Source organism: Emiliania huxleyi (genome assembly GCF_000372725.1).
Source record: "Emiliania huxleyi CCMP1516 chromosome Unknown EMIHUscaffold_117, whole genome shotgun sequence".
NCBI lineage: Eukaryota > Haptophyta > Isochrysidales > Noelaerhabdaceae > Emiliania > Emiliania huxleyi.
The window spans coordinates 237,686-256,370 of NW_005201421.1; the positions used below are offsets into that span (position 1 = coordinate 237,686).

Here is an 18,685-nt window from a genome sequence, read left to right on the forward strand (position 1 = left end):
GTCCGGGAGGCATCGGCTCGAGGTTGGCGACCCGCAGCGCGAGCGGCTTGGGCTCGCCGTCCACCCGCACGCCGACGCGGCTCTTCTTCGCATCGTACGACAGCACGAGCCCGCGCCTGCTGTTGAGGTCGGGCCGACCCACCAGCGAGTGCAAGAGCACGTACGCCCCAGGAGCCGGCACGGGCGCCTCTGCACCGGCACCGCCCCCGCTCCCGCTCCCGCTCCCGCCACAAACGGCATCGGGCTCGGCCAGGGCCTCCGAGGAGGAGGCGGCGGCGGCGGGAACCGCGGCGGGCTCCGGCGCAGGCGGCGGCGGCGGCTGCTCCGCCCCGCCGCCCCTCTTCTTCTTGCCCTTTTTGGCCGCCTTGCGCCTCGCGCTCCGCGCCGACGCCTCCTCCTCCTCGGCGAGCAGCGAGGCGGCGACGGCCTCGGCAGTCACCTCGGCGTCGGTCGGCCGGCGGCACGTGATCGTCGGCTGCGCCGGCCAGCCGTCCTTGCCGTCCGACGCGTTCCACACCTGCCTCGACTGGTCGGGCGACACGCACCCCGCGTCGAAGAGCTCGAGCCATCCGTCTGCGCGGCCGAGGTTGACTCGCTCCTGCGCTAGCCACGCGACGCCGTCAAAGGCGAGGTAGCGGTCCTCGTGCGTCGCGTGCTTCCAAACTGGCCTCGCGTTGACTTGCTTGTGAATCCCCGCCGCGCCGCCGCCCGCGCCGCCTCCGCCCACAGCCGGGCTCGGCGGAGGCGACTCGTGCACGAGGTTGTACCACCCGAGGCAGGCGGCCGCCTACGGCGAGCCGCAGAAAGGGTCGGGGAGGCGAGGGCCGGAAGTGGTGTGCGCGAGAGCAGGCCCGCTCCTCCGGGTGAAGCTTGCGGCCGCCCTCGAGCAAGAGAGCAGGCGGCGGGGTGAGAGCCTCGTCCAGCTCCGCGTCGGTGCGCGAAAAGCAGCGGATCGAAGGCTGCGCGGACCACGCCCGCCCGTCCCACACGCGCCACGCCTGCCTCGACCCTGGCGGGGTGAAGCACGAGACGCATGGCAGGTGAAGCCACCCCTTGGCGTCGCCCACGTTCGCCTTGCCCTGGCACCACCAGCTCGACTCGCTGAACGAGATCCACCTAAGTGACCGGGCCCATTCGTGAAGAACTAACGGCTCATTCATCATCAGCTCGACTCGCTGAGCGAGACCCACCGGTCCTCATGCACCGCGTGCACCCACACCGGCCGCTCCGCCCTGTCCGCACCCACACTCGAGCGGCTGATGCTGCCGCCGCCGTCGCCGCCGCCACTCCCGCCGCCGCCGCCGCCGCTGCTGCCGCCACCACTCTCGCTGCCGCCGCCGCCGCTGCTGCCGCCGCTGCCGCCGCCGCCGCTGCTGCCGCCGCTGCCGCCGCCGCTGCTGCTGCCGCCGCTGCCGCCGCTGCCGCCGCTGCCGCCGCTGCTGCCATTACCGCCGCCGCAGCTGGTACCGCCGCCGCCACCGCCGCCGTCGCTGCCGCCGCAGCTGTCGCGAGGTTCGCCCTCGGAGGAGGCTGGGTCGGCGGGGGCCGGCTTGGGGGGGGCGGGGCTGGAGGAGAGGCGGTACCAGCCGAGGCACGCAGCGGCCGTGTCGAGCTCGAGCGTCGAAGAACACTGCAGCAGCAGCGCGGGAGGAGGGACGCGCGCGCGGCGGAGCGACTCGTCGCTGTGCGCCTCGCAGCGCAGCGTCGGCTGGTCGTCCCACCGCTTACCGTCCCACGCCTGGTACAGTCATTGACAATCAATCAATCACTCGCGTGCTCCTCCTCTCGCCCACCGCCGCGCCGCCGAACCTTCCAGCGCTGCCGCGACGCATCGGGGGAGACGCAAGAGCCGTCGATCAGCTGCAGCATCCCCTTGGACTGGCCGAGGCACCTAGACGAGAGAGGCGTCCGCACGATGAGCGGGGAGGCTGCGAGGAGCACGCTCCGTGGACAGGCCGACGCACTCAGTCAGCTGGCAGAGCCAGCGCGAGCCGTCAAACGCAAGCCACCGGTCCGCGTGGACAGCGTGCCGCCACACCGGCCTCCCGGACACGCGCCGCTCCGTCAGCGTGTACCAGCCGAGGTCCGACGCCGCGGGCGAGGCGAGCGTCTCGCTGCAGTCGAGCAGCAGCGCCGGCTGCGGCTCCAGCGCCGCGGCGAGCTCCTCCGCCGTCGCCGCGGAGCAGGTGAGCAGTGGCTGCGAGAGCCAGACACGCCCGTCCCACATCTTCCACACCTGCGCGAGGGCGGGCGGGCTCGGGAGACCTCCCTGGGTGCCGTCTCTCGGCAGACTCCCATGTTCCGGCAGAGTCCCGTCTCTCGGCAGAGTCCCATCTCTGCCGGAGTCTTTATCGCCCGCGCACCTGCGCAGAGACGGGCGGCGAGGGAGACGAGAGGCAAGGAAGCTGCAGCCAGCCGACCGAGGCGCCGAGGTTGCGCTTTTCCTGCGCCCACCAGCCCGAGTCCGAGCACGAGATCCACCGGTCCTCGTGCACCGCGTGCACCCACACCGGGCACTGCGCGAGCCGCGGCAGCTTGTCGCTCGCCTCGGGAGGGAGGTCGGCCCACTCGCACAGCCGCTTGTCGGAGAGGCGGTACCAGCCGAGGCAGTCGACGGAGACGTCGAGCGGCAGCGGGCGGGCGCTCTTAAGGTGCAGCGCCTCTGGCGGCTCCATCGCCGCCGCGAGCTCCTCGGCAGTCTTGGCCGTGCAAGTGAGCGTCGGCTGCACCGTCCACCCGGTGGCAGAGTGCTCGCGCGGTGACTTCCAGGGCATCAGGCTGCGGTCGGGCGAGCCGCACTTTGGGTCGCTGAGCTGCAGCATCCCTCGCGCCTGCCCCAGGCAGTCGGTAGTCTGGCAGAGCCACGCCTCGCCGTCAAAGGCGAGCCAGCGGTCCGCATGCACTGCGTGCCGCCAAACCGGGCGGCTAGCTACCTTCCGCTCGTCAAGGGTGTACCAGCCGAGGCTGGACAGCGCGGAGGACGTCAGCCGCTCGCCGCCCTCGACCAGAAGAGCGGAGGGTGGTCTGGGCATATGGCCTGCGGCTGTCGACGCCTCTCCGTGTCCGGGTGTGAAGACAAGAAACCCGTTCGTAGTCTAGCATTACAAAAGACTTTCTGCAACAGTGCAGTGAGGAGTTCAGGCCTGGGCCCGCAACTCTCCGGCGCAGGCCGCGAAAACCGAGTCAATAAATAAAACGCACCCCACAAACGAGACGAGTGCCACCGCATTTTCTTTTCTTCTCGGCAAGGGGCCGCTGCCTTTTGCACTCGGAAATTCTTCTCGGCAATGCACTCACTGGCGCCTCTTGTGGCGCGACACCGCTCCGACAGAGCAGCGCGCTTAAACGCACCGAGAGCATACCGTGTAGGTCCGAGACCTCTACCGCCGCATCATCACGGTGGGCGCCGACTATCCAGCCGGTTTGCCGTACGTTCGCGAGCGCGCAAAGCGAGAGTTTGCGAAGCGGCGACACCTGACGGACGAGGTGGAGATCAAACGCGCGATCAATCTGGGCCGCTTTATGGTGAAAGAGGTGCGGAGCGGCGCAGAGAGGGCGAGGAGAGGCGGGAAGTGGCGGGGCGGGAAGTTTGCAGAGAGGGTGAGGATAGGTGGAAGATGGCGGGACGGGAGGGCAGTCAGGGCAGGGCACTCATACCCCACCCCTCCCCGCCCTCTACTCGCGCAGATGGTGGGCGTCATACGACTGAAGAAGTACCGCGTGCTGAAACAAAGATATGTCGACGCCGAGCCGCCGGAACCAGCAACGCCTCTGCCACCAGATCAGCGTGAACCCGCGTAGCTTTGTTTTGACACACACACATTGAAAGAAGAACAAGCGATTGTCTATGCGCGGGAAGCAGTGGAAGAGTGTGCGAAAGGCTACTCGCAGTTCGCACGTCGCAGCGCCCGGCGCCGCCGCACGGCGCCCCTCAGCGCGCGCACATGCGCGCGTGTCGGTCGTCTAAAATGACTAATTGAGGTGTCGTCTCCCGGTCGCGGTGTCCAGACGTGTGGCGCGCGGGCGCGCTTGCACGCGTCTCCGCGCACCGAATCTCGCTTCAGCTATATGAAGTGATCGCTCTCCTCCTGGTCTAAGATTCTGCGCGCGGTGTCCTCTCTCCTCTCAGTCTCTCTCTCTCTCTCTCTCTCTCTCTCTCTCTCACTCACTCTCTCTCTCTCTCTCTCTCCCCCTCTCTCTCTCTCTCCTGGATACCTACGACGATGCGCGGAACGATGGCGCCGGACACGGCAGCGCTTCGGGCGGCAGAGACGGGCAGTGGCTCTCGACAAAGGCGTGGCAGGCGTGGGACACGTGTACCAAGGCGTACTCGACGCAGAGGTAGCCGTCGCACACGCCCCAGCCGTTCCGCTCCTTGTGGAAGATGTAGAAGCCCGCCGCGTTTGCAGTGTCAAAGAACTCGCGCAACTGGTTGGGGAAGCCGCGGATCCGCTTCCGCTCGGCGCGGTCCCCGCGCTCTTCAGACTTCGTGATTGACACTGGCGCGTGCAGCTCCACCTGAATCTGGCCCACCGTGAGGTTGCCGGCGCGCAAGTCGCCAAAGACGCGCGTCAACGCATCCCATTCGCACCCCTCGCAGTCCACCTTGAGCAGATCAATGTGCCTCCCCGTATGACCGAGTTTCGCCTGGATCTGGCCCAGGGTGAGTGCGTTTTCCGACGTCGACTCCCCGCCGCGCAAGGCGAGCGCATGTATCTTCGAGTACGCGCCGCCGCCGTACGGCTGGATCTCGTCCGGCGCAGGGTCGAAGGTGTGCATCTCACAGTTGGGCGCCGCCGCTTTGAGTCCCTGCTCGAAGCCCCAGTCGCCGCCGCTGCCTATCGAGTGAAGTGCCGAGGAGTTTGCCGGCACTGGCGAGGGCGGGAGCACACTCGTGGCAACCACACACAACCGACGCTATACACCAGGCAGTCCTTCCGATTGCCCAGGACAGCAGGGCCACAGACAAACTTTGGCCCATCGCCGAAAGGAAGGTGTTCGGGTGGCACCCCGGCTCGTTTGATCCTGGCCCCGTCACCAGTCCCCACCCTCTCCTCGCTCTCGCATGCCTGGGGGGCAGATGCCACGGCTGAAGCATGCCTTGGGCACCCAAGCATGTTCAGTGCAGCGGCCAGCGCGCCGCGCCCCACGCGCGTATAAAATCAAAATGGGTCGTACATGCACATGCACATGCACATCATGCACATGCACATGCACATGCACATGCACATGCACATGCACATGCACATGCACACATGCACATGCGATGTACTGTGTAAAAGATGGATCTTACTACAAGACGAAAGTCAAATTTACAGGTACCCAAGTACTCACCACTCAACAGCAGAGCACATGTCCTCGCGTGTTGTCTCGCACGCCTCGTCTCACACCTCATCTAGATCTGCCACTGGTGCATGAACCAAAGGTGTCTCTAGTCTCACACATCTCGTGTGCGTCTCGCGTCTTGTCTTGTGCATCTCGTCTCGTTTTGTGTGTGTGTGGTTGCAGGCCTTCAAGCTCGGCTGTGGGCATTACACCCTACTGCAATCTGGTTCCTTCAGTTGCTGCACGGCGAACACGTGCACGCTTCAGCTGGTCCTTCAACGTGTCATCACTGCCTCCGACTTCACTCAGGAGCCGCTTGCGTGCGCCGCACACCTGGGAATCCTTCGGGGGCGCCGGCGTTTCACCGGATTCGTGCGCACGCTTTGGCATCGCACCTGCTACTCGGTGTAGTGCAGGCACGAGGGCTCGTAGTGGCGCGTCCACTCGCCAAAGAGCTGGCCCTTCTTAAACTTCTCCGCGACGCGAGCGGCGGGGACGGGGCGCTCGTGGACAATGTCGGAGCGCATGATGTACTTGGTGCCCTTCTGCGGCGCCTCACCCTCATGCTGCACCATGTGGTCGTTAACGAGTGCCATGCCAGTCACTGGCTTGATGGCGAGGTCCGCCTCGGTGAAATCGACATCGCGAATGAAGCGGCAGTGGCCCTTGCTGTCGGTGGTCGCATACTGGGTCCAGAACTTGGTCCGCCCATCGGCAAACTCGTCGTTCAGGTAGATGAGCACCGTCAGAAAGGTCATCTGCTCATAGTGCTCGCCCGTCGCCGGGTCAACCCGGAAGCGCGACATGCGATAGTCGTCGTGCTTCAGCACAAATTGTCCCGGGTCGTATTTGTAGAAGCGCAGGTGCGGGTTGCACCCGACGGCACTGTACTCGTCGCCTCGCGTGGCCTGGTTGGGCATGTATGGCACGGGCTTGATCCCGTGCAGGTCGGCCGGCACAGCCGTCTTGACGCGATCCCAGAGCAGATTGGCGAGCTTCTGATTGTCGACGACACGGAACTGCGAGGTGCGGGCGCCAGTCGTTGCCACCTGTCCATGCCCGCCACCCGACTTGGCGGACGGCTTGAAGCCCGCATCCTCCGCCTCGGCGATGAGAGCAGCACACTCCTCGGTTGTGAAAGCACCAGGTAGAGTCAAGATGCGCCCAGGCGCATGAGTGACGACGCCGACCATGTTGGACGCGCGGGTGAAGTCTGACGGGTCCAGGACAGGTTCTGTCGCGACCGAAGGAAGGAAGAGCTCGGCTGACAACTCGGCTTTCACCGCATCCGATTCATGTTGGCTTTGTTCGCGGCCGTGTCCAACGAAGGATCAAGGGCTCGCTGGGACCCATTGGCTGCCGTTCTGAACTCGGGGTGGAGTTTGTACGTGTTCGTACTGTTGTCTGTGTCGCCCTGTGTAGCAGAGGGAGAGTGAAGAGTGTCTATCTCCTGGAGCACAGAGCGTCCCCAGTGGCAGTGCACCAGTCCCTCACGCCCTCGTCTCTCAACGGTGCGGCTCCAGAGAGGAGGTCTCGTCTACGAGTGTCAATTTTAGTATGCTGATACAATGGATGGAAAGGAGAGCCTAGCGCAGTATTGCAGTGCGCATGATCATGTCCGGGACGCTGTGACACACTTCTCTTTCTCACACATTACACACGCTGGTCCGAGCTTCGCTTGCTCGGCCTCCACGCCGCACTCGTCGAACAGCGCTCTTGCAGAAGCGTGGTGTGCAACGCAGGAGTGCAGACACACCACCACCACACGCGCCGCGGGAGGAGCCGCTAGAGCCCCTTGTTGTACTCGACGAACTCGATCGGCCTCCTCTGCTTATCCTTCAGGCCCTGGAACTGCTCCTCGAGCGCCGAGACGGCCACCGTGTCGCGCTGCGGCCACACAGCCATCGCGAGCGGGACAAAGAGCCAGATGCAGGCGAAGGTGACGCCTATCCACAGCGGTTTGCAGGTGAGAAGAGACGCCGCTCACAGCGGGACGACGAGCCCTGGCGCAGGCGAAGGTGGCGCCGAGGTCGACGGCCATCGCGCCCGTCGGGCTGGCGGAGATGGCAGAAGGGAGCGCGGAGAGGGCGCCTCCCGACAGCACGGGCGTCACCGTGAGCAGCAGGAACGTCCAGAGGATGCGCGCCTGAGAGAAGGGCCCGAGCGCGGAGGTCTTTGGGGCTGGTCCTCTCTGCGTCGAGAGGAGCGGGACGTCTGTGGCCCCCGCAGTGCCTAGTACGGCGCGCGCACACCTCGGAGCACTTTGTGAGCGCGAGGACTCCCGCCGCCTTGGAGATGCCGAGCTCCATCCCGTCGGTGGAGTACACAGGTACTCCGTCCAGCTCCGCCCTCCTGCAGCCGGCGGGAGAGGGGGAAAGGGGGGGGGGGGGGGGGGGGTCGGCAGTCGCGCCTCGAGCCTCCTCCGCACGACGGGCGTCGCCTCGTGAGGACGAGGTTGAGGACGGCGCTCAGAGCAACGCCCAACATCGGCACCGTCAGCCGGACGATGCCGCCGCCCGCCCGCTTGCCGAGGGCCGTCCCGCCGACGCCGATGGCGAGAGCGGCGCCGGTGGCGGCGACGTAGGCGGTGGCGAGCGACTGGATGTCGCCCTCGCCGGAGGAGCGGTTGCACCAGTTGACGCCCGCGTTGTACGACTGGTTGAGCCACTGGAAGAAGGCCGCCTACGCCTCGCGCCGTGGACGCGTCGATGAAGCGCCCTTGTGACATGGCGGCAGCCGACCGCCAGAAGACGCAAGCCGACGCGAGCGACGCGTCCGGCCGCAGCAGGCCGGCGCAGATGACGAGGTTGGCGTACCTGCGGGGGCGGCGCGGACGGACGTGAGGGGCAGAGGCGGCAGGCGCGCCTCTGACGGCCACGCGGAAGCCAACGGGAGCGGCGCACGCGAAGAACGAGAAGCGGAAAGGCGCAGGCACCATCTCGCCCGTCTCGCCGCGCGTGGTGGCCGTCACGACCTTGTCGGCTCGCCAGAGCTCGGCGTCGGTCGCACCGGTCTTCTCGCCCTTTGCGTGCCTTCTGAGCAAGTCACGGTGCGCCTCCAGCTCGGCGGCGCTCGTCCACAGCGTGGTGGGGTCGCCCAGCACATTCAGAAAGTGCAGCGCTCGGCCGCCATACGTGGACATGTCGAACCGCGACGCGCCGCTCCCGAACGGCGGAGGGTTCGTCAGCTGCTCCATCAGAGGCCGCGGTCCTGTAGACGGCGACTTGTCGACGCCAACCGCGTCGCAGCTCTCTGAAATGCGGCGAGCATCCGCGCCGAGGCACTCGGTCTGAGAGGCGGCGAGACCAGCCGCGGCGCAGCCGGCGCCGAGCCTAGCCGCGCGAGAGAGAGCGAATGCACGCAGCGCCCGTCCCGTCAGAGAGAGCGACATGTCGGCTGCTGCCGCTCTCGCCTCGCTGCCGCAATCGTCCGTCCGCGTCCGGGCAAAAAAATAAATTCGCGCGTGTAGAGTGCTCCAAGAAATTAGGCCAGTGCTCTTTTTTAAGTGAACTCGGTCGGGGGACACAGGACGCGGCAGGCACGCACGGGGCACAAACGCCAGGCTGCTACAGAGTGAGTCAGGCAAGAGACAGGGAGGCACGTAGTAAGGACCTCGCACGTCACTGATTTGCGCGCACGCCATCACAGAGGAGGACCACAAACGGCGGTTGCTGGTGCAGATCGCCGACATGGCGCAGGCCCTCCCCGTCAAGTTCAAGAACCTATGCAACCGCACGGTCGGCGTGTGGCAGGACCGGTCGGGCGACAGGGAGTCGATGCATCAGCTGAAGCCGGGCGCGACGTACGCCATAAACACGCGGCCGGGCCTGCGCTTCTGCGTCGCGCTAGACGAGGGCGGCGGCGGGGGTGCTGGCTGCGAGCGACCGCTCGCCGTCTTCACCATCACGCAGGGCCGCTACCTCTACGCCTACGATCCCCGCGAGAAGGACGAGGCCACAGAGCTCCCAGAGCCGGAGGAGCCGGTGGGCGCCGCGGACGCGTCGGTGCTAGCGGCCTGGCTTGAGGAGAGGCGGCAGGCTGCCGCCTACTTTGAGACAACGGGCCGGCACTGGATGGCGCATCCAGGGCGGGTATCGCCACAGCTGCCCATGCGGGCGGCGGAGCGAGTCGGCGACGAGCTCGAGGTGCGCACGTCGGAGACGCCTTCGCGCTCACTGCAGCTCACGGTGGTGTCCACCGCGCCGCGGGTCTTTGTCGTCAAGAACTTTCTGTCGGCGGAGGAGGCGAGCAAGCTCATCGAGCTGGGCCGCGACCGCATCGAGCGCTCATCGCAGCGTGGGCGCGTCTCGTCGTCGCGCACCTCGAGCAACGCGTGGCTCTCGCGAGGCTCTGCGCCGGTCACCGAGGCGCCCCGGCGGGGGCGCGGCAGCGGGGGAGGGGGGCAAGGGCACACACGCACACCTTTTGTGCCGCAGGTGCTCTTTCGGCGCGCGGCCGACGTGCTCGGCATCGACGAGGCGCGCATCTCCGACGACAGCAGCAGCTCCGGCCTCTGCGAGCCGATCCAGCTCGTGCACTATGCTCCGGGACAAAAGTACGACGCGTCCACCGCCGAGAGGGCGCGCTGATGACACGTCCGTGACCTGCCCATGGCGGGTCTCAGGTACGATGCGCACTACGACTGGAGCGAAGCGGAGCCCAACTCGCGCTTCGCCACGCTGCTGCTCTACCTCAACGAGCCCGAGCTGGGCGGTAGCACCGCGTTCCCCACCACCGTGCACACGATGGAGGAGCCCCTCGCGCTACATCCCGGCGCGGGCGGCGCTGTACTCTTCTACAACCATCTCCCCGACGGCAACGCGGACGTCAACTCGCTGCACGCTGCGCTGCCGGTGGTGCGAGGAGAGAAGTGGCTCGCCAACTTTTGGGTGTGGGACCCCGTCCGCGGCCAGGTCGCGTGAGCTCTGTGGTTTGGTTATCCCCCCTGGCCACATGAGTCTATCCCGCGGCCGCGCGCTCTCGATCCGCGCGCGCGGTCCACGTCTGTTGCGGGCCAGTCTCTCAATGCACAATAGCTTAGCCGGGGTGCGCGTTCGTTCACACTTTTCACGCCGAAATATGTATGTAACACTAGTGAGAGGACTCAACTTTGGTGGGGAGAGCCGGTGTGTGTGGCCGTGGACGGCAAATCGTGGAGTTGCGAGTCACGCTCGGGCGGACAGCATCGATGCCGTCGCCGCGTCGCCGGACGCGGCGGCGAGGCACACGGGCGCCGGCGTGGCGCGTCGGCAGGCCCACCACGAGCGGATGCGCGACGAGCGCGCTCGGGAAGCGGCCGCGGGCGACGCGGAGCTTCCGCCGGAGGACGACGCGGTCGAGATGGCGAGCGCCGCCCACGTGCTGGACAGCGTGGCGGACGTGGGCCCGATAAAGCCGCTACCAATGAAAATCCCGGCGCCGTCGCGCCCACAGTACTCGCTCCCTCTCGCTCCACCGCCGCCGGCGAGCACAGACCCGCAGCCCGGGGCCACGCGGCCGGGCGCCACGGTGATGGCGGCCTCACGGCCGTTCATCGATCCCGACGAGGACATCGCGGCCCTCCTTGAGCGGGCGCACGTTTCTGCGCCCGTCTCCGACAAGGTGGTGCCGCAGCTGCTGGCCCAGGATGTCGGCAACGTCGCAGCGCTGCTCGAGGCGGTCGCCGAGGACGGCCTCGAGGGGCTCGGCCTCGGCAAGGTCGTGCAACGTCAGCTGTGCCGCTGCCTGCCGGCCCTGGGAAGCTGCGACGCGGCTGCGACAGCTTTGTCATCCTTTGCCTCCCTGTCTCCGGTCGGGCCCCCGCTTGGGGCTGCGGCTGGCGGGCAGGCGGGCAGCAGGGCGATGGCCGGCGGCGATGGTGCTGCTGGCGAGCGCTGGCGGCGGCGGCGGTACGGACGCGGCCGAGGGTGCCGCGCATGCCGCAGACGGGCATGCGACTGCCGCAGCCGGGCTAAGCGGCCCCCGCGGCGGAGATGGGACGCGCTCCGCTAGCGAGGAGCACGACGGCGGGGCGGCGGCTGGCGGCGAGGGCCGCGGCGGCGCGCGGCCCCAAAGAGGCGGACAGCGGCGCCTGCAGTGCTTCGGATTCTACATACAGCGGCGCGGACGCGGAGGAGGCGGTGGCAGGAGGGGGCTCTGGGGCGGCGGAGGCGAGCGCGGCGGCCACGGCCGAGGAGGACAAGCGCGTCCGGGCGCTGAGGATGGCCCTGCAGCACAAGACGCAGATGCCCGTGACGGACGAGGAGGCCCGGGCTATCCTCCAGGCGCGAGGGGGTCGCGAGATGCCAGTGACGGAGGAGGAGTCGCGGGCCATCTTTCGGGCGCGGGGGCACGTCGGGCGCAGCAGGGCTTCCTTTCAGGCGCGGGCGCGCGGGCGGCGCGGCGGGCGCGCCACGGCATCGCCGGCGCTGGCGAGCAAGGGCGGCGAGAAGCTGTCGCGGCGTGGGAAGAAGGCGGTGGCGAAGGAGGCGGGCGAGGTGGCATCACGCGAGGAAGGCGAGGCGATTTATCGCGCGACGCTCGAGTCGCTGTTGGCGTCCACCGGGTGGACACCGGACGTGAATACGACGAAGGCGACGACGCTTTCGACGCGCTCTACGACGGGGGCTCGGGGTACGGGTGGGATTCCTCTTCGGGGGGCGGCGCCTTCTTCTAGGCGCCCTTGACCCAACATAGAGGTAGCCTAGCTTTTGGTTGTAATAAAATCCTCATCCACACACATGCATGCATGCACACACGCGCGGCATTCCGCACAGCCTCTCGGCGTCGCCCGACTTGCCGGCCCGCGAGGCACGGACGAGAGCACGTGTGTGGGGTCGACGGTCGTCTCGGAAGCTGCTCCCCTCATGGGCCAAGTGGCACCAATGCCTACTTTCCCCCCCCTCTCGGCTTCAAGATTGATGTCAATCAACACAACCCCGGGCGGGCCCAAGACGCATAAGTAAGAGAGCTTCGAAGGGAGAGACAGCAATGCCTTCAACTCCGAAAAAAAGACGAGGTGGAAAATAAAAAAAGAAAAATCCCAACTCGATACGGGAGTTCCTATCCCCGGCTCTACCGGCTGATCGCGGCCACCCGCTTCCACAGCTGCTTGCCGTCGGGGTGCGGTCGTAGAGCCCGAGACCAGCTGCAGAGGAGCCGAGTGCCGGACAATCAGCACACAACAAGCGTTCCGATGCTCAACTCCACTGCCGTGATCACCAACGAGACGGCGCCCTTGCTCAACGACACTTGCGAGGATGGGCTCCTCCTTGCCGGACCGCTCCGCACGCACCGCAACGCCCTGATCTACATGGCGGCGTTGCTCTGGACGTTCCTCGGCGTCGCGATCGCAGCCGACGCCTTTATGCTTGGCATCGAAACGATCACGTCGCAGGAGCAGGCAAAGACCGTGGTCGTCGACGGGAGGAAGCGCGTCTACTCCCTCAAAATCTGGAATGCCACCGTCGCCAACCTCACCCTCATGGCTCTCGGCTCGAGCGCGCCAGAGATCCTCCTCTCGCTCATCGAGATTGTCTCTTCGGGCTTCTACTCGGGAGAGCTCGGACCCTCGACCATCGTCGGCTCTGCCGCCTTCAACCTCTTCATCATCGCCGCTGTATGCGTCGTCGCCGTCGCGGCACCAAAAAAGGTGGCAGACACGGGCGTTTTCTCCATCACCGCCGCCGCCTCGGTGTTTGCATATGTGTGGCTCGCCTACATCCTCCTCGTCTCGTCGCCAAACGTCATCGAGGTGTGGGAGGGTGCCGCCACGCTCGCCTTCTTCCCGCTCCTCGTCTGGCTCTCGCATAGATGCGGAATACGTGTCCCGCCTCCCACCCTCTCCGCCCAGCTGCGCACTATGTATAGGCGCTCCCTCGCCGACGTCGAACCCTTCTCGGACCCTTCTCGGGCCCTCTTCTAAGGTCCCCTCGGGCCCTCCCACAGGCTCGCCTACCTCGCCGACGTCGGGGCCTTCTCGTGCCCCGACAAGGCGCGGCCGGCGACGCACGTGGTGGTCGCCTTCACCCGCGACGGAAAGCCGATCAGGCACCGCAGCTTCGCGCGCGAAGCTGCAACGCAATGGGCGTCTCTCTCCCGAGCCCTGTCGGAGTCCTCTCGCACAGGCGCGGCGACTTGGCGCGCGAGCTGCAGCGCATGGATCCCGACGCGGCAGACGGGACGAGCGACGCGCAGGGCCTCGCCTCGTACCTCGCCTCCTCGCTAGGCACCCTCAGGTCTGAGAAGCACGCTTGAGAGGGATGAGAGTGGTGGTGATACTCGCTCGTTCGGCACCCTCCGGCCACCAGGTCCATCTCAAAACCCCCCAGCTACTCTGCCATGTGCGTGACATGTCCGTGCCACGCCCTCTCAGGTCGCGGGCCGCGTACCGGGTCGCCACGACGCGAGGGGCGACGGGAGTGGCAGCGCCGCAGGCGAGGGCGGCAGCGGAACAGGAGGTCGCACCGCCGCCGTCGGCGGCAGTCCTGTCGTTTGCGGTTAGCGGTGCGGCCTTCTCTGAGGGTGCCAAGGAGGCGAGCCTTGTGGTGGAGCGGTCCGGGGAGGAGCTCGCGAGGGTCTCGTCGAGCGGACTAGCTGGTCAGTGCTGATCGAGCCACTGCCTCTCATTGGCTCGCCAATAGGAGCTCGACTGGGAGGGGAGCGTCGAGTACGAGTCTCGGGACGGCACCGCGCACGCGGGCCAAGACTACACCGCCGTGTCTGGCCGCCTCTGCTTCGCGCGCGGGCAGCGTTCGGCCGTCCTCGCGGTGCCTCCCTCTCTTCGACGGCAGCCCTTCCCACGACCTTGTCCACCTTCTCCAGAGCCCTCTCTGCACCCGTCCAGGTGCCTCTGCTCGACGACGAGGTGGCGGAGGAGGACGAAACCTTCTTTGTCGACTTGGCGCCGCCCGCCACCCCTCCCCCTCCCCGCCTGCCTCTCGCCCTCCCCCTCCCCGCCTGCCTCTCGCCCTCCCCCTCCCCGCCTGCCTCTCGCCCTCCCCCTCACCTCCTCGAGATCACTTCGCCCTCCCCCCGGTGCTCCCGCCGTGCAGCACCGCCCCTCCGCCGGCGCACGGCTAGGGCGGCGGAGCACGATGGCGGTGACCATCATCGACGACGACGGCCCGGGCGAGGTCACCTTCGCCGTCGCGGAGACGCGGGTGCGCGAGTCGCAGCGCGTGGCGGTGCTCGAGGTCGAGCGCAAGCGCGGCGTGCAGGGCGCCGTCTCCGTCGGCTGGCGCACCGCCGACGGCACCGCCCTCGCCTCGCGCGACTACGTCCCCGGCCGCGGGCGGCTCACCTTCGCGCCGGGCGTGACGCGCGCCGCGATCGAGGTGGAGATCATCGACGACGGCGCTTACGACCTCGCCGACGAGAGCTTCGCCGTCGTCCTCGACGAGCCGGGCGGCGGCGCCTCGCTCGGCGAGATCGGCCGCGCGGTGCGGTCGATTGTCGAGGGAGCGACCGCCTTCTCTGAGCCGCCTCTGCACTCCTCCGAACCTCTCCCTGCTCTAGGTGGTTGTCATCGAGAGCGACGACGAGCGGCGCGCGCTCGTCAAGCAGGTCGCCAGCCTCATGTCCCTCAACGTGGACGCGATGCAGCTCGCCGGCGCTTCGTGGCGCGAGCAGCTCGCAGAGGCCGTCACCTTCGAGCCGCCCCGCCAGGCCACCACCGCGCGCGCCCTCGACGGACCCCTCCTCGGCGGCGCCTCTCCGCCCGCCGCCTTGTCGCTCAGCTGCCCGTTCGCGTTTGCCGGCTTCGCGCTGGCCTTGCCGTGGCGCCTCCTCTTCGCGCTCACCCCTCCTCCGCGCGTGGCCGGCGGCTGGGCTTGTTTCTTCGTCGCGCTGGTCGGCATCGGAGTCATCACCGCGCTGGTCGGCGACCTCGCCGCGCACATGGGTTGCTGCCTCGGCATGAAGCCCGCCGTCACCGCCATCACCTTTGTCGCGCTCGGCACCTCCCTCCCCGACACCTTCGCATCGCGCACCGCCGCCGTCAAGGAGAGAGTCGGCGCCTGCTCGACCTGAGTGTCCGTCTCGCCCATATGCCCTCGCGCCCCTGTAGGAGCGGCACGCGGACTCGTCGATCGGCAACATCACCGGCTCCAACTCGGTCAACGTCTTCCTCGGCCTCGGCCTGCCGTGGCTGGCGGCGGCGCTCTTCTGGGCCTCACCGCGAGGCGCCGCGCAGGAGGCGAGCTGGCGCGACCGCTACCGCGGCGAGGCGTGGTACTCGGAGGCGATGCCCGTCGCCTTTGTAGTGGCCAGCGGCGACCTCGGCTTCTCGGTCGCCGTCTTCACCGTGCTCGCCCTCGTCTGCCTCGCCGTGCTCGTGGCGCGCCGCGCTACCGTCGGAGGAGAGCTGGGCGGCGGGGCGGCCTCCAAGTACTCGACCGCCACCCTCTTCACGGCACTCTGGCTGGGGTACATCTGGCTCTCAATCGCAAAGACCGAGGGCGACCCGCGGCTCGCGCGCCTGCTGCAGCAGCTGCCGCCGCAGGCGCGGGCGCTGCTCGGCGCGTGAGGAGGGGTGCGGGAGAGGGCAGGCGCGCACGGGCGGGGGCCGAGTCTCCCGGGAGGCGGGAGGCACACACTCCACACTAGAGCGTGAGGCACGTTAGGAGGTGTGGTTTAGTAGTTCGTCGCGGGAGTATTTTGTTGTGCACTATGCACTGTATACGTTACTGTGAGTATTGTTTATTGATATTGTGCGCTCATGTGAGAGAGATTTTAGAAAACTCATCTGCCGGTGTAGTACACACGTATGTCAGCCGTGGCCCGTGGTGCACGGTATCCGACCTTCCACGCCAAAGCGGCGGGAGAAGAAAGAAAGAAAGGCGCGGCCACAACCCAAGAGCTGGCTGTCACCTGCAATATATCTTGGAGCACTTGGAGTGCAGTCAGTAACCTCACATCCAGGGCCGGGGAGCTGAGGAGCGCACCCAGCGGGCCGGATGATCGGTATCGGGCTACGGGCTAGAGAGCCCTGACCCCTAGCTAGGGGGGGTGCGCATTCGCAGGGCCATAACACGTCTCCGAGGGATGGTTCTGCGCTGCCGGGTACTTGGGGGTTCCCCTTAGCTGCGGAACGCACCCTCTTCCTCGACCGTGGGGGGGTGCGCGGTCGCAGGGCCATAACACGGGTCTCCGAGGGTTAGCTCTGCGCTCCGGGTTTCCCCCAGCGGCGGAATTTTTCCCTCGCGCTGTGGGTCCCCCTAGCTGCGGAACGCCCCCTCTACTCGGAGCTAAAGAATACTCTCCGAGGGTTAGCCCCGCGTACCAGGTTTCCCCTTAACTGCAGGACGAGATCTGGGCATCTCGCAGGTGTTTTTCTTCGGCCGCCCAACTCTGTCGGCGTCCCCTCGCGAGTTCACGTATGGCCGCTGTGCGGTCGCCTCGTGCCACGCCTGGCACCAAGCCGCCAACGCCGAGCGGCGGCGGCTGGTTCGACGTGGGCGGCAAGGAGCGTATTGAGCTGGCTTCGCGCAACGAGGCCCTCGGCGAGGAGGTGCGGCTCAAGGAGGCGCAGCTCCGGATGCTCCGGGTCCTGCAAAAGACATCCGCGCGAGAGGGACGCATTGACCGCTGGCGGCTGCAGACGACGGCGCCGGTCTTCTCCGCCTGGCGACGCGCGGTCACCGCGTGGCGCGCCGAGCGGCAGCTCGAGGCGGAGCGGGCCGCGAGGGCGGCAGCCGTGTCGGCGGCCGAGGAGAAGGGAGGGCAGGTGGGGGCACTCGCCGACCGCGTGGCCCGCGTAAAGAGCAACGCGCAGGCCAAGCTCTCCGAGCTCTCCGCCGCCAACCAGCTGCTCGCCAAGGCGCTGCGAGGACCGCAGCCGCCAGCAGAGGCGGTCCCGCGCCCGACGGCCCGCGCCCGCCCGCCGCGCCTCTGCAGGCGCTCGAGGAGAAGGACAAGGCGGCCGTCTCGCTGGAGGCGCGGGTGAAGCACCTGCAGCGCACCGCCGGCGCGCAGGGCGAGCGCGAGGTCGAGCTCTCCCTGAAGCTCGAGCAGCAGGCCGACGCACTTGCGCAGGGAGAGAGGGAGAGGCAGCGGCTCGAGGCCGCGGCCGCAGCGGCGCGGAGAGAGAGCGACGCGCAGAGGGAGGCCGGGTCGGCGGCGGTGGCCAACGAGGCGGCGGCGGCGATGGCGCTGCGGACCACGCTGGGCGCGCTGCGTGCCGCCGACTCGGAGCTCCAAGTCGCGAGAGGCGAGTGGCTGAGCAGGCAGAGGCGGCTGCTGGTGCGGCGCACGGCGCCTCTTCACGGCAGACGGGCTGTGAACAGGCGAGCTCGCCGCGGAGAGAGGGCTGAGTGTGCGGCTCGCGGCGCGCCGCGGAGGCGAGAGCCGAGGGGCCCGGCGCGTGGTCTCTGAGAGCGCGCCGGTGTGGTTTGTCCCGTAGGCTCGCGTGGAGGGGCTGGAGGCGGAGGGCGCCAGTCTCGAGGCGGAGGCGCCGAACCTTCCCGGAACCTTCTCGGAGCCTTGCTGCAGGCGGAGGCGGCGTGTCTCAAGGCGGAGGCGGCGGCGGCGCGCACACTCGCCGTGATCGACGAGGGCCCGCGCAGTGCGACTCCGCGGCGCATGCCGGCCTCGCGGCAGGCGGCGCGCGGGCAGGCGGGGTCGGCTGGGAGAGGGACGGCACGCAGCATGTCGCTGGGGGGGGCGGCGTCGGGCGGGAGGGGGGAGGGGAGGGGGGAGGCGACCGGCCCCTCCCCGCCCCTCTCGCCGAGGGGCGGCACTTTGGCTGCGCACACGCCCCTCGGCGGTTGCGGCGGAGGGTGGGGCTTGGGCGACAGCTGGCGGAGCGGGCGAGACCGCCGCCGCGAGACGCGCACTTCTTTGACACACTCTGAAGGAGGAGGCGTGTGTGCGCGAGGAGTAGGCAGACGCTGCTCGAGCTCCACCTCGACAAGTGGCAGCGGGCGCTGCTCGCGACGTGCGTCCCGCGTGTGTGCACCGGTCCCGTCCACGGACACGTCCATGACGCGTCCACGGCACGTCCCCGCAGGTGCTTCTGGGGGTGGGCGGACCGCGTGGGGTGGCGGAAGCAGCTCGAGGCGCGGCGGGAGAGCGCGCGGAGGGTGCCCCCCCCCCCGACCCTTCTCTGGCCGGCGTGTGCTCCTCAGGCGGAGCGAGAGCCCGTCGCCGACGCCGAGGCGCGCGTGGAGGCGGTCTGGAGACCGCGCGAGGAGCGGCAGGTGGCGCACGTGGCGGCGCTCGCCGCGTCGCTGAGGGAGAGCGAGGCGGGGGCGGCAGAGCTGTCTGCGCACGCGAGTGAGCTTGCCGAGCGGCTGAGGGTCGAGACGGAGGCGCGGGAGAGCCTGGCGTCGCAGCTGTCTGCGACGGCGGCGGTGCGCACCCCTGTGGTGTGTGTGTGTGTGTG

General features: G+C 68.1%; 7 protein-coding genes across 7 annotated transcripts in view; 3 read left to right on the forward strand and 4 right to left on the reverse strand.

Annotated features, from left to right (window-relative positions):
* The window catches only part of EMIHUDRAFT_109284 (hypothetical protein), a gene marked incomplete at both ends in the record, with an annotated part of 5,229 nt that extends 2,197 nt beyond the window's left edge, over window positions 1–3,032 (reverse strand). Inside the window, 6 exons of the mRNA XM_005790974.1 lie at window positions 32–598; window positions 792–1,116; window positions 1,191–1,738; window positions 1,810–1,891; window positions 1,965–2,236; window positions 2,364–3,032. Coding sequence (XP_005791031.1) covers window positions 32–598; window positions 792–1,116; window positions 1,191–1,738; window positions 1,810–1,891; window positions 1,965–2,236; window positions 2,364–3,032 — 2,463 coding nt within the window. The remainder of the gene's footprint in view (window positions 1–31; window positions 599–791; window positions 1,117–1,190; window positions 1,739–1,809; window positions 1,892–1,964; window positions 2,237–2,363) is intronic.
* A 1,183-nt stretch (window positions 3,033–4,215) lies between these two features.
* Window positions 4,216–5,395, reverse strand: EMIHUDRAFT_224387 (hypothetical protein; the record flags this gene model as incomplete). The annotated part of the gene is made up of 3 exons (XM_005790975.1): window positions 4,216–4,838; window positions 4,913–5,100; window positions 5,391–5,395. The coding sequence occupies 3 exons, from the start codon at window positions 5,393–5,395 to the stop codon at window positions 4,216–4,218; spliced, it is 816 nt and encodes a 271-aa protein (XP_005791032.1).
* A 112-nt stretch (window positions 5,396–5,507) lies between these two features.
* EMIHUDRAFT_440072 (hypothetical protein) lies at window positions 5,508–6,541 on the reverse strand. The gene has a single exon (XM_005790976.1). The coding sequence runs from the start codon at window positions 6,516–6,518 to the stop codon at window positions 5,724–5,726; it is 795 nt and encodes a 264-aa protein (XP_005791033.1). The 5' UTR covers window positions 6,519–6,541; the 3' UTR covers window positions 5,508–5,723.
* A 569-nt stretch (window positions 6,542–7,110) lies between these two features.
* Window positions 7,111–8,716, reverse strand: EMIHUDRAFT_109287 (Sideroflexin; the record flags this gene model as incomplete). Its single annotated transcript, XM_005790977.1, has 6 exons — window positions 7,111–7,271; window positions 7,321–7,471; window positions 7,578–7,677; window positions 7,754–7,980; window positions 8,012–8,141; window positions 8,229–8,716. The coding sequence occupies 6 exons, from the start codon at window positions 8,714–8,716 to the stop codon at window positions 7,111–7,113; spliced, it is 1,257 nt and encodes a 418-aa protein (XP_005791034.1).
* A 132-nt stretch (window positions 8,717–8,848) lies between these two features.
* Window positions 8,849–10,291, forward strand: EMIHUDRAFT_440074 (hypothetical protein). Its single transcript, XM_005790978.1, has 3 exons — window positions 8,849–9,692; window positions 9,762–9,880; window positions 9,950–10,291. The coding sequence occupies exons 1-3, from the start codon at window positions 9,015–9,017 to the stop codon at window positions 10,245–10,247; spliced, it is 1,095 nt and encodes a 364-aa protein (XP_005791035.1). The 5' UTR covers window positions 8,849–9,014; the 3' UTR covers window positions 10,248–10,291.
* Window positions 10,292–12,499: 2,208 nt separating this feature from the next.
* Window positions 12,500–16,031, forward strand: NCX1 (Sodium/Calcium exchanger protein; the record flags this gene model as incomplete). The annotated part of the gene is made up of 9 exons (XM_005791028.1): window positions 12,500–13,167; window positions 13,252–13,392; window positions 13,431–13,541; window positions 13,679–13,880; window positions 13,947–14,072; window positions 14,150–14,197; window positions 14,358–14,744; window positions 14,821–15,312; window positions 15,371–16,031. 9 exons carry the CDS (start codon window positions 12,500–12,502, stop codon window positions 15,827–15,829), a joined length of 2,634 nt encoding a protein of 877 aa, XP_005791085.1. The 3' UTR covers window positions 15,830–16,031.
* Window positions 16,032–16,681: 650 nt separating this feature from the next.
* The window catches only part of EMIHUDRAFT_109290 (hypothetical protein), a gene marked incomplete at both ends in the record, with an annotated part of 2,430 nt that continues 426 nt past the window's right edge, over window positions 16,682–18,685 (forward strand). Inside the window, 5 exons of the mRNA XM_005790979.1 lie at window positions 16,682–17,155; window positions 17,200–17,544; window positions 17,794–17,921; window positions 18,185–18,251; window positions 18,429–18,653. Of these exons, the coding sequence (XP_005791036.1) occupies window positions 16,682–17,155; window positions 17,200–17,544; window positions 17,794–17,921; window positions 18,185–18,251; window positions 18,429–18,653 (1,239 nt within the window). The remainder of the gene's footprint in view (window positions 17,156–17,199; window positions 17,545–17,793; window positions 17,922–18,184; window positions 18,252–18,428; window positions 18,654–18,685) is intronic.